General features: G+C 40.7%; 1 protein-coding gene across 10 annotated transcripts in view; it reads left to right on the top strand.

Moving 5' to 3' along the window:
• Positions 1 to 12,425, top strand: part of KIF16B (kinesin family member 16B) — a 288,745-nt gene that overhangs the window by 231,405 nt on the left and 44,915 nt on the right. For 5 of the 10 annotated variants that reach the window (XM_045053906.1, XM_045053901.1, XM_045053905.1 and 2 more), the window contains one exon: positions 3,499 to 3,588. In XM_045053906.1, coding sequence (XP_044909841.1) covers positions 3,499 to 3,588 — 90 coding nt within the window. Of the gene's footprint in view, positions 1 to 3,498; positions 3,589 to 12,425 lie in introns of those variants that run through there. The other 5 variants (XR_006595389.1, XR_006595390.1, XR_006595392.1 and 2 more) reach the window with 1 other exon arrangement.

Here is a 12,425-nt window from a genome sequence, read left to right as displayed (position 1 = left end):
GAGCAGGATGAAGAGGTTTGAGGTGGAATGCAAGGGAATGGTGGTCATGATTGCCCATGGTTTCCAGGTTGAGTGAGGAAGGAACCAGGCAGAGGTCGAGGACCAGGTCACGGTGTCGGAAGGATCGTCTGTGTGTTAATGGAATGGACAAGATTCATGACAGCAGTTCCATAGTGTTGGCGTGGATGACAGTGAGCAGAGCCCAAGACCTTCAGGGAGTTGGAGAAGTGACTAAGGTGCATCGGCCCCTGCAGGAAAGATGGAGCGCAGGATCGGAAGGCATGAGCTTCACAGAGGAGGGATTTCAGAATGGACAGAGAAACGATGGTTTGAAAGTTGGGTAGGAGAACAGCAGTGCCTTCCTACATCCCAGCAGAAAATAGCCCCTACTTGAGAGGACTGCAGGCCAAGTGATTCTTCAGTTTCCAGTTAGAGTGAGGATGAAGGGGATGTTTCTGGGAGAGGCTAAGGATCTAGGGTGTTTTGCTGGTGACTGGTTAGGAGTTCAACAGAGAGCCAGGGAGCAGTAGAGACTGAGGGATGAGGGAGTTCTAGGCTTCTTTGATGACTTCCTATGGAATTCAAAGTCCCAACCCAGCAAGGTCTCACCTGTGAGCATCCAGCGTCTTCCTGCTCCCAGGCCCTGAGTGTGGCCCCGTTAACGTTCTGGGTTCTCTTGACAAGTAGACAGCATCGTGGCCCCTCCTGTTACAGTTCTCTCTTTGATACCTGGTTTGCATCCAGCCAGAGCAGTGTATTGCTGTGTTCTCACCCATGCTGATTGTGAAGTCCTCACATCCATGCTGATTGTGGTGGCCTCCCTCACAGTGCTTCAGTGGGGTCTATTGAAGAGGAGAGATCAGAGAGAAAGCTCCCCCTCCCCCAGCTTAGCCACAGGGAGCAGTGTGGTGACTTGCGTACCAGCTTTAAAAACTTATAGCTGCAGAACTGTACTGTTTTTATTTAATTTAATGCCTTTTATTTTTTTTTGTAAATATACTTACCTTTTTTATTCCCTTAGAGAAATAACTTTTTAGGGGGAACTCATAAAAAGAAACCTGCCACAATTTTAAAAAAAATCATTGAAAATAATGAATACATAAGGCTATATTTCATTCTTTCTCATTGCCACATAGTATTCCATTGTGTATATAAATTTTTTTTTTCAACGTTTATTTATTTTTGGGACAGAGAGAGACAAAGCATGAACCGGGGAGGGTCAGAGAGAGAGGGAGACACAGAATTGGAAACAGGCTCCAGGCTCTGAGCCATCAGCCCAGAGCCCGACGCGGGGCTCAAACTCACAGACTGCGAGATCGTGACCTGGCTGAAGTCGGACGCTTAACCCACTGCGCCACCCAGGCGCCCCTCCATTGTGTATATAAACCACAATTTCTTTATCCATTCATCAGTTGATGGACATTTAGGCTCTTTCCATAATTTGGTTATTGTTCAAAATGCTGCCACAAACATTGGGGTACAAGTGCCCCTAGGTATATGGCCTTTTGTAGCAACGTGGATGGAACTGGAGAGTGTTATGTTAAGTAAAATAAGTCATACAGAGAAAGACAGATACCATATGTTTTCACTCTTAAGTGGATCCTGAGAAGCTTAACAGAAGACCATGGGGGAGGGGAAGGAAAAAAAAAAAAGAGAGGGAGGGAGCGAAAACATAAGAGACTTAAAAACTGAGAACAAACTGAGGGTTGATGGGGGGGTAGGAGGAGGGGAAAGTGGGTGATGGGGGAGGGCACCTGTTGGGATGAGCACTGGGTGTTGTATGGAAACCAATTTGACAATAAATTTCATATTAAAAAAAGAAAAAAAATAATGAATACAGAACCAGAATGCTGAACATTTTTTTTTTTTTTAAGTAAAAGTACATGCTCCTGTAACCTAAAATCATCTCACTTGCCACTTTGGGAAAGGAGCGAACCAAATGGCTGAGACTCAAGACTCACTCCTCCCAAAGCTACCCGCATGGGTATTCTCCCCACTATTGCTTCTCCCTTCCTACTGATCCCCTGTGGTTTATATGTGGGAGAGTCAGGTTGAGTGACAGTGCTCGAGAAGGGCATTGCTGTAATGTGCAAGATAAGATTTCCCATAAAGGGATAAGACCCATGCGAGGGCCCTGCGGTGGGAAACAGTATGTGCTTTCAGGGAGTATGCAGGAGTGAAGACACCTAAGGGGGGGCAGGCTTGAAATGAGGCTGCTGCAGGCAGTGGGTTAAAAATTTTAAATTTGGCTCTTTAAAATTAAAAATTAGGGCTCTTTTCTATGGCAGTATGAAACTACCACAGGGTCTTTAGGGGGGCGGAGTGTGTGGAATAAAGCTGCCCTTGCAGTTGTGCAGAGAAGGGATTGGAGGGGGCAAATGTGGATGCAGACAACTGGGGGAGGCCCTGGCAAAGGCCATCTGAGACCCACTGGCCCAGAGTGAGATGGTGATGATGGTGGAGGATGGGAGGATAGAACTCTAAGAAATGTTTACAAAGCAAAAAGAGCAAGAGCTAGTACTCGTTGGACCTTGGTCACATTGGTGGGGAGGAGGGGATCAGGTGTGGCTTCAGCATCTGTCTGACAGGGCTTGCTGGATGGTGGCAAAATACACCAGATAAGAACTAGAGACTAGAGAAAGCATGTGGAGTTTGGTTTTAGACAACATGACCTTAAAGTTCCTATGGCATGACATCTAAAGAATGATGTCTCCAACTCAGGTACATGGGTCTAGAGCTAGGAAGAAAAGTGGGAACTGTAATAGGAATTTGAGACTTGTTAGCCTGTGATTGTCCAGGCTGGTGGTGTCTACCAGCCTCCCCTTGTCGCCGTGATCTTGATTATGTGAGCTGATGTGCCTCAGGACCTTTGCATGTGTACCAGTTAGCACATTCAACAGGAACTATAAGTTCAACTACCAGTTAAAGATTGGACTGAGAATTCCTCCTCTAAAATAAAGCCAACTATGTTGTATGTTTTTATGCTAATAATTGAGTTACAGATTTTTTTTTCTCATCTTTCTTTGTCCTCTTTCTCCTTCTACCTTCTCTTCCTCCTTTTCCTCCTCCCTTTACTTCTTGGCTTCTCCTTCTCTCATTTCTTCCCATCCTATCCACTATGGTGGCATGTGGGAGCCTGCACTGACATTTTGTATGGGCACAGTGCCGTAACAGAAAGGTCACCCTATGGGATTTACTTTCTGCCACCCAAGTGCAGAGTAAAGGGACACTTTTTATAAGCCATTAAGAGGTGACTGTCTTTCATTTTACATAGGCACATGCTGCTTATAAACAGATTTAGGAACCAGAGATGCATCCTTAAGTAGAGAACACTTATTATTTATAAGTCTTATTTATGCAGTTAGATTAATGTTTTCAGTTCTGGAGAAATTTCACATGCTAATCACTTTTTGTTAATTTTAAAATTATTTTTTTTTAATTCTAGTCATCTTTCCCCCTCTAATTAATGCTGATTTATTTTGATTTTCCTGGTAATAGATTACTGTCCTAGATGAGACATGGACCGTATTCAGGCGCTACAGTCGCTTTCGAGAAATGCATAAAACATTGAAGTTAAAGTATGCAGAGGTAAGTTATGAAATAATTATCTCCAATTAAGAACATTTATTTTATAAAGTAAATGAGCTGATTGCATTATCATGCTCCCCTCCCTTTAGGTATTAGCTTGTAAGTGTCACCGAGTTTTGTTGCAATTACGCATCTGTCAAAGGTAGCTTTTTAACTTTTGTTCTTTGTTTCATTTCTGTTCTCCACAATTTAAACATTTTCTGAACACAGGATTTTGAAAGTGATAGTAAAGTGACAGTAAATGAATTCTACCCTTTTAATACATTTTACCAATTTTAAACAAATATTTTAATAAACTTACAACTTCTTAATGGTAAGATCTACTAAAATGAAACAGTAATAAATCCCTCAATATAGATTTGCCCTTTTTTTCTCTTAAAGAAAATATATCAATGCTTAGACTTCCACTTAATGAGCAATTAGGTCTTTAAGGTTAATTTGCCATCAAACATGGTTGGGAGGTAGATAGTCAATATGGAATTCTAGAAGCAAGGGGGTATTTCATACATCTGATCAGATATCCAGAGTGTATTGATACATTATTAATCTTTTCCTCTTTGGGCAAAGACTAGTTTTTAAAATCCTTCTTTTTTTTTTTTTTTAGTATTTTTATTTATTTTTGAGACAGAGAGAGAGCATGAGCAGGGGAGGGGCAGAGAGAGGAGACACAGAATCCGAAGCAGGCTCCAGGCTGTGAGCTGTCAGCACAGAGCCTGACGCGGGGCTCAAACTCATGGACCGTGAGATCGTGACCTGAGCTGAAGTGGGTCGCTTAACTGACTGAGCCACCCAGGCGCCCCTAAAATCCTTCTTAACAAAGAAAAGTATTCTTAAAGTTAATGTGTATCTTCCAAGTGAGCGAGTGAGTGAGGGAGTGTTTTTACCTGAACTAAAGGAAGCCTTGTATCTACGCAAACTCTTTGGGAATTTTGGTTTGAACTGACTGCAAATCAGTCAGTAGTCATTGTCTAATATCTGCTCTCACTAAGTATTGTTTTTCGACACTATTTTTATAGTTTCTTATGACAGCCTAGAAAAGAATTTAGTCAGACATTTTTCCCTCACATCAAATAACTAATGATTCCTTAACCTTTCCATGGCTCTTACTCTTTCCTATCTGATATAAATATAAAGAGAAATTCCTTTTTATAAATAAAAGCTTCCTTGAGTACTGGGAATTGAGGTATCCGAAATTCTCTTGTTAAGCTCTTAGGTAGCAGTGAATTAAAAGCTGAAGAAGTGGCGAATTTGGATTTTAGTTCAGTGTTCCTCAAGAGGAACACTTCCTCAGTTCCAGAAGTAACTGCATCAAAGTCAAGTTATTGAGTTTGATTCTGCAATTACTCTTCATGTCCCAAGTTAATATTGACAATAAAAATTGGAAGTATCATGTACATGTTACCGTCTAGAGTGACTTGTTTTTAAATTGAGCTTTGCAGCTCATTACCTGCTTAATTATAAGTTACTCCACCAGTGCTTTAATAATGTGCAGGTTTTCCCCAATGCTACAAATGTATGTATATCATATCAATTATAATACGTGTGTATCATGCATTGCAGGATTTATTTCATATCTGTTCTTTCAGTGCCATTAGTTCAGCGCCATTGTATGTAGGCAGATTTAATACATTCTAGTAATAGAGTGGTGGACAAGAACAAAAATGTCTTCTCTTATGTATCCTGAATTCATATGGGGACACACTGACAATAAACAAGGAAAATATAATAACTAACACTTAACGTACACACACACTATGTGACAGTTACCATCTTAAGTGAGCTGCATGCCTTCTAGGAAAAATATCCATAAAATGTAATGGGCAGAAGATGTTGGGCATTTTAGTATAAAGGTTGTTTCAGGGTTGGGCACTCAGATGCCGAGTCCTGATCAGTGTTTTTAAAGAAAATTTCAAAGCAAACAGAAGCGGTCTTTAAAAACATAATGGAAGAGGGGCGCCTGGGTGGCGTAGTCGGTTAAGCGTCCGACTTCAGCCAGGTCACAATCTCGCGGTCTGTGAGTTCGAGCCCCGCGTCAGGCTCTGGGCTGATGGCTCGGAGCCTGGAGCCTGTTTCCGATTCTGTGTCTCCCTCTCTCTCTGCCCCTCCCCCGTTCATGCTCTGTCTCTCTCTGTCCCAAAAATAAATAAACGTTGAAAAAAAATTAAAAAAAAAAAAACATAATGGAAGAAAACACCCCTGAGGTTAAACATGATGTAAGTATGTAAGTGGAAGAGATTGCCTGGTAGCCGGCAACATTAACGAACACAGATTATCACATATGTGATAATCCTTTTCAAGGGCAGAAAGAGTGTACGTACCTGCTGAAAAAAGTTAAGTGAGCTTCGAATGAGGAAAATCAGGCTGGTCTCCTTCATCCAGTCAGTCACAAGTCTGTATTGAACCACCCCACACTGAATACCATTATCGGCAAGACAGCCACATCCTCTCCTCTCAGGAAGCAGAGAGAATGAACAGTAAACAAACAAACCAACAAATAAGATAGTTTTAGATAATGTTAAGTGCCATGGAGAGAATAAAACAAGGTAGTGTGATCGTGTGGCATGAGAGCTAGGCAGGCCTGGGGAAATCTTAATGTTGAAAAGGAGCCAGGCATGAAAATCTGGGGTAGACACATCTGAAGTAAAGGGAACAGCAAATGCAAAGGCCCTGGGGTGGGACCACGCCTGTTGGCCAAGCAGGTTCCAAGAATAAAAAGTCCTGTGAAAAGTGGCAAGTGTGGTAGAGATGAGGACAGGGAGGTAGGGACAGGAAGTAGGGACTGTATCATATATCACTTGATCACAAGTATTGTGGGAAACCACTGAATGATATTAAAGAAGGTCTGGATGTGGAAACTAAGCTGGAATTTCCATTCTATCCATGTATGACTTCCCATACAAACCCTTTTCCTGAAGGCAGGCTCACGATCTAACTGATAACCAAGATTGGGAATTGCTTTTCCTTGTTTTGAGTCCAACTTGGTGACTTTGCCTTCTTCTAAGGGCAAAAAATATAAAGAAGTTACACATGTATGCATGTGTTTGAAAGAGAGGAGGTAATGTGAGTAGTGATTTGAAACCATGTGGTGAGATCCTAAAATAAACACCGCCTGTAGAAAGGGAGGTTGTAATTACAAAGCCTGAGGGGGCGCCATTGAGCTTTACAGTAGCCACACTCTGACTGGTTTCCTCACCATTGACTGAGTACTTCCCATGTCCTGGGTCTTGTGTTATGCTTTTGCCATTCAGGACCCTGTGGTCGGAGCCAGAGACTTGCCTCCTGGCACACACCTGGTGGGCAGAAGCCAGTCTGGAAGCGCAGGCAATTGGGCTCCATTTACTATCTCTAAACAAACAATAGTATAAAAATAGAAATGGGGGGAAAACATTATCTGTAAAAAGGCAGCAGCATGTCATTGTAGCTCTAGATAAATCTTATTTCAGTGAAAGGAGAACGACATTGCCCAGTTAACATTTTCAAGATGAAGCTTAAATGTCAAGTTGAATATCAGCTGTATTTTCTTCCATAAAGTTGATTTTTCTTTTGCGCAGCCTACCTTCACATACTCTTACGTGCTAAGTGTTTGTGGAGACTTGAGATCAATAATGTTCATTAGGTATTCAACAGTTATGATTGCTCTTATCATTGTGCATATTGTTGACGTCTCTGTATATAACGTTAATCTTACTGAAGTAATCATCTATCTCCAAATGGTCTACTTGGCCTGTCGGCATTCTAGAAATCATTTGACTTGTTAAAGACGTAACTTCTTCAGGAAGGCCCAAAGGTTCACATAGAAGGATGCTGAAAAGTTCCTCTCACAGATAACTGTTTCATAGCCAAGTGGGAACATATTTTATTTCCCTCACTCCTTCACCAAATTGGGGTCATTATTTCGATAGAAGTATGAAACTCCTCTTGTTCTTTTAGTTACAAGGGTAACAAGATGGTCGATTATTTTTTTTTTTTGTAATGATACATACTAAATTTACCAAGTTATACAAGGTTTCAAATTTTTAATCAAGCTGAAAAATATATTGAAAAAATACCCTTGAATTCAAAAATACATAGGCTTTGTAATTACTTGCCAAGATGGAGAATCTTTGTTCACCTTGAAACTTTAGTTTGGGTTGTAGCTTATAATCTTTTGGAACTTTGAATTATATCCTGTTCATTCACATTTTCTTCTGGCATTTTAGCCCTGTTTTTCCTGGGGGATATACCTCTACAGGAGTTTTATACAACAGTTCTTTTTATGGCTATTTTCTTTTTTCTTTCAGTATTTTTTTTTTTTTCAGATAATAAGTTACATGTGTATGGTAAAAGATTGAAGTCATTCAAAGAGGTATACATAGAGTGTGAAAGTTTCTCTTAATCTGGCCCTCAGAAGTAATCATTTGCAATGCCCTCAGGAGTTCTTGGGTCCAGCTAAACATTCGTACTCACAGGACTAGCATAGGCCATACCTAGCGTTGATTGACCTGAGGAAGGTATAAGACAGATATCACTGCTTCCAGCAGAGTACCTACAAGAGACCTGCTGAGCTATAAAAGAAACCTCACTCAGAGAAGCCTGAATCTACGACTTCACACCAGATAGCTATCACTTCCCTAGTCTATACAAACAGTTTATCAGCTTATCAAGTGATTGATCATTTTGCCAGGAGCAGTGGTGTCTGCTAACAAAGTTGGCGTACCACCTTATCAGATTCGCAGATTCCTCTTCATGGACATAGGGGTAGTTTCCAGAGTTTTGCTGCTGTGACCGCTTCTTTGTGGACATTCTTAAAGGTAGCTGCATGACTTCCGATTCACACATGCATGCTTCCCTTGTGAAGAAATCGGGTAATTGCTCAACTGTTTTTAAAGACTTAATTTATGAAGAACCAAGATTAGGAAAAGAACACACAAAACTTGGGTTGACTGAGAGCCCCGAGCCTTACCCCCAAGTAGTGACAAGGTTTTAAGAATTCCTTAACCGTCATTCAGCTACGTCTGCTAATTTCCCTGTTTACTCCCATGTATTTGCCTAATTATTTACTGTGTACTATAATGTCTCCATAAGGAGAGGGATGTCAACTGGAGACCCCTCAGGGATACTTTATATACACTTGGGTGGTGACCCAATTAAAACAGGAAGAGGTCATTGATTATTAGCTATAATGTGTGTCTGTGAAGAAAATAGAAGGACTTTAGGGGGATTACAAGCAAAACAAACCTGTGAATTGAAAGGACAAAGCCACTGGGTCCCATGAAACTCAGGCATGGGGACTGAGGGTGGGGACAAAGTAGACACTGAAGAAAAATTGAGTCCATTGTTTTTGTATCGTGACAAATTTCAGAAAAAGAAAACAAAGTTCTTTGTTCTGTGGAACACTAAAGAAGAACGGATTGGCTGCAGGTGGTGTTGGATCATATGTGAACATTACGTTCCTTCCATTTTCAGATTCACTGTGTGAGGGGCTGAGCCCTCACTCGAGGTGCTGCATTGTTCAAGGTTTTTAAAATTGTTGTTTTATTTTTGTTTATTCATTTCCCTTCATCTTAGCTTCTTCTGGATTCTAAATAGGTTTCCCTTTTGTCTTGAATTAATTGTCCTCTTGATATACTGACATGTATTGTGCAGGATAATAGCTCCTTCTAGCTTTCTTTCTCTGCTCCCCTTCATTGACCTTGTATGGAATCTTAATCAAATTAAACCCTGTGTTTTCAGATTCCACATCTGTAAAATGATAATGCCACAGCTAGTTTGTAAAAGACTGTGAAAGCCTCAGATAAAATATTTTATTGAAAGCGACTATGAAGTAATATGCAGCATCTGCTAGAGAGCATGTCTTTGAAATTTTATCATGCAAATCATTTCTGCAGTGCTCTTTATCTGTATGAAAAATTTTGTACTCCATTAAAGTCAGTAGTATAATCCCTTTAAGCATCAGTCAAGTTATATGCTCAAACACAAATGTTCTCTTTTTGCCATGGAGGAGGTAGAGTTACCGTTAAGATCTCGTGTCCATGAAGTTTACCTATGGATCCACGTCATTGAGAGTGGACAATGATCTGATCAAAACACAGTTTATCATGAAGCTGGGAAGAGAGACTATTTTAAGACCATGTTCCCTCTCAACCATCAGAATGAAGAGTGACAACATGGTGCCTGTGCCCTCTCCATTCTGGATGAGTGGTCTAGGGGACTCTGAATGTATTTTATAAAGTAGGAGGACATGGGGCTGGAAGATGAAAGGGTCAGTGAGAGCTGCTCATTCTAGGAGGTTTGGAGATGCCACACTCTGATTTTAGAGGTCTTTAATTTTAATACATTTAACAAGTGCTAGAACCTAGTGGGCACCATACTTCTCAGGAGAGCCATCTCACAGTGAGAGAAGTCAGGCATTGGAATCCATCATCAAGGGTCCTTTTATAATCTGGGCCAAGAGTCATTCGGAAGCAGGTTTGTGTTGGTCTTCCTGGAGGCAAAAGGATGAACCATGAAAATGGGCTATGTTCTGTATTGAAAGGTACCATCAAAATAAATGCTACGGGAACTTTTAATGCCCGTGTGTGGTGACAGCATACGTGGCATGGAACATGACGTGTGAATGTCTACATCATAACTGAGTTATCACAGTGAGTCATTCGAGTCCCCAAGTGTCAAACAGGACCTCAGCCTCCATCAACCGCATCCCCAAGGGGGCTCCCTTCTCCCTACAGAGCTGGGGGTGGGGGGAATGTTTTCAGAGCTTTTGAATAGAACATGAAAGATTGCTGTATGGAGCAACTCTTCTGTCTCAAGTCTAACGGTCTCTGGGTGCCCAGTAAATAACAGTGGGAGGGGAAAAAAGGAGGTGGTTTAATTCATATATGGACTTCCAGTTTGTGCTGATAGAACCATTTCTCACCTTCTGTATTTTCCAAGTAATTTCCCCAAAGCAGTACCAAAAATAAAAGGGGGTGGGGGTGGACAGGGAAGAAAAGAAACTGGCTCTTGGCCTTGGATTTGATTTGGACAGCTTTTTGCCATCCATCACTGAAATGCATTCTCAACAGTTTTATAACCAGCTTTCCAAATTTAATATAAAAATTGCAAATCTACTCACCACCCAAATTATAATGCTACCAACCATAGCCATAGGGAGCATTCAGTAAGCCTTAGATAAATTCACCTGTACCAAGAGCTCAGCCCCCTTGGATTTTTAAATAGCAAACAGCTATGTAGGCAAAAATAGAACGCTTCCTGCCAGCTTCCTGACCTAGTATGTTATGAGAGACCAAGGTACCTCACTGTATGGTTTGCAACACATTGTTCCCTCCACCCAAGACATAAAACAGTATTTTAATTACTTCTTTCAAGTGTATGGGGAGCTGGGGGCAAAAGACTTCAGAATTTTCTGAGAAGCTTTTCGCCAAACTTGGAAATTATGATTCAGTAAATCTGATGTGGGGCCTGAGAGTGGGTAGTTGGGGCCCCAGTTCCCCAAATAGTGCTCTCTGGACCACTGGTTAGTATGCTGCCTGTCTGTTGTCATTGCTCCTTTAATAATCCACCCAGATTGTTCTGAAGAGTTGCTCTTTCATGCCTCTAGTGAAACTTGGAGGAGAGTTCCTTTTTTGTTTGTGAGTATATTTCTCAGTGACAGCTGTTCTTATAAGACCTTGGAAATTGCTATTAATTTTGAGTAGCCAGAAATGCTCCCACTTAGTCAGCTGTGAGAATTATAGCAGCCCTTTGATGAGTTTTCATTATTTGCATTTCTCAAAAGCTGGAGTGGCTAAAATTCACAGCCACAAACCTGCAGGGTGTGGATGTTTCAAATGCTGTCAGTCATCATGTAGGTATGTCTACTTACAAAAGTCAGGTTATAGCTGATTTGACCAATTAGAGTGCCAGGTAGAATTTCCCCCCTTAATCTTTAAAAATCAGGTACTAGTTAGGTAGCCAAGTGTTATGGGAGTAAGGGAAAAAAAAAAAAAGAAAGCTTTGTAAATGAGGAATGAAAATAAAGTACACTTTTATTAGGTGGTAACAGAAGTCAAATGTTTTTCTTTCATCAGTAAAGATTCCACACTTTATTAGTTGTTTTCGGTTTTCTTTCAGTGATTTATAATCCAGTTTTAACAGCTTAATTGTTATGAAATCATAAAAGATAAACAAGGCTTTTTATCACTCATTTAAATTTCTGTATAAGGGCTGCCATTATTTATATTCAAAGAAATAATGATCCCATTTATCAAAATCTATGCTGTTGCCTCCAAGACCACCTGGGCTTAATATAGGGTCTGGCTCACCCGAAAAGTGAACTTGGCCAAGAGAGAAAGGCTTATAATAAAATCAAACGTTTCCATTGCATTTAATTTATCTTCGTGATGGCAGCAGACTGGCCGACCTATCTTATTATAATCTAATAAACATTGGAGTCAGCATTTGGGCATGATGGCTCTTTGAAGATAATTGAGCTGTGTGAGTTCACTGGGAGTCAGAAAGGGAAAAACCAACTCTGAGATCATTAAGATCATTAAGAAATATTACAAAGCAACAGAGAATGCGGACACTATCGCTGATACATATGCACATACGTACATAGCTCACCAACTTCATGGATGAATGGATTCTCCATGCTTTCATTTTCCCAAAACTGAAATTCACAGGCAATTCCATAAAATGGCTGCTGGTTATAAGCAATTATTAATTGTCTTATCTGATGCTGTTGATAGTTCTTCATACAGATCTGTTGTTCAGCCTGCAAATTAGAGGCTTGTGGTTCAAACATTCAAAATGAAATTAACAGCTCGGGGTTTTAGACTCTACAGTCACTGAAGAAGGGAAAGACGAATTTCATTGGA

Source organism: Felis catus, chromosome A3 (assembly GCF_018350175.1).
Source record: "Felis catus isolate Fca126 chromosome A3, F.catus_Fca126_mat1.0, whole genome shotgun sequence".
NCBI classification, from domain to species: Eukaryota; Metazoa; Chordata; class Mammalia; order Carnivora; family Felidae; genus Felis; species Felis catus.
This window is presented reverse-complemented; position numbering and strand designations above follow the sequence as displayed.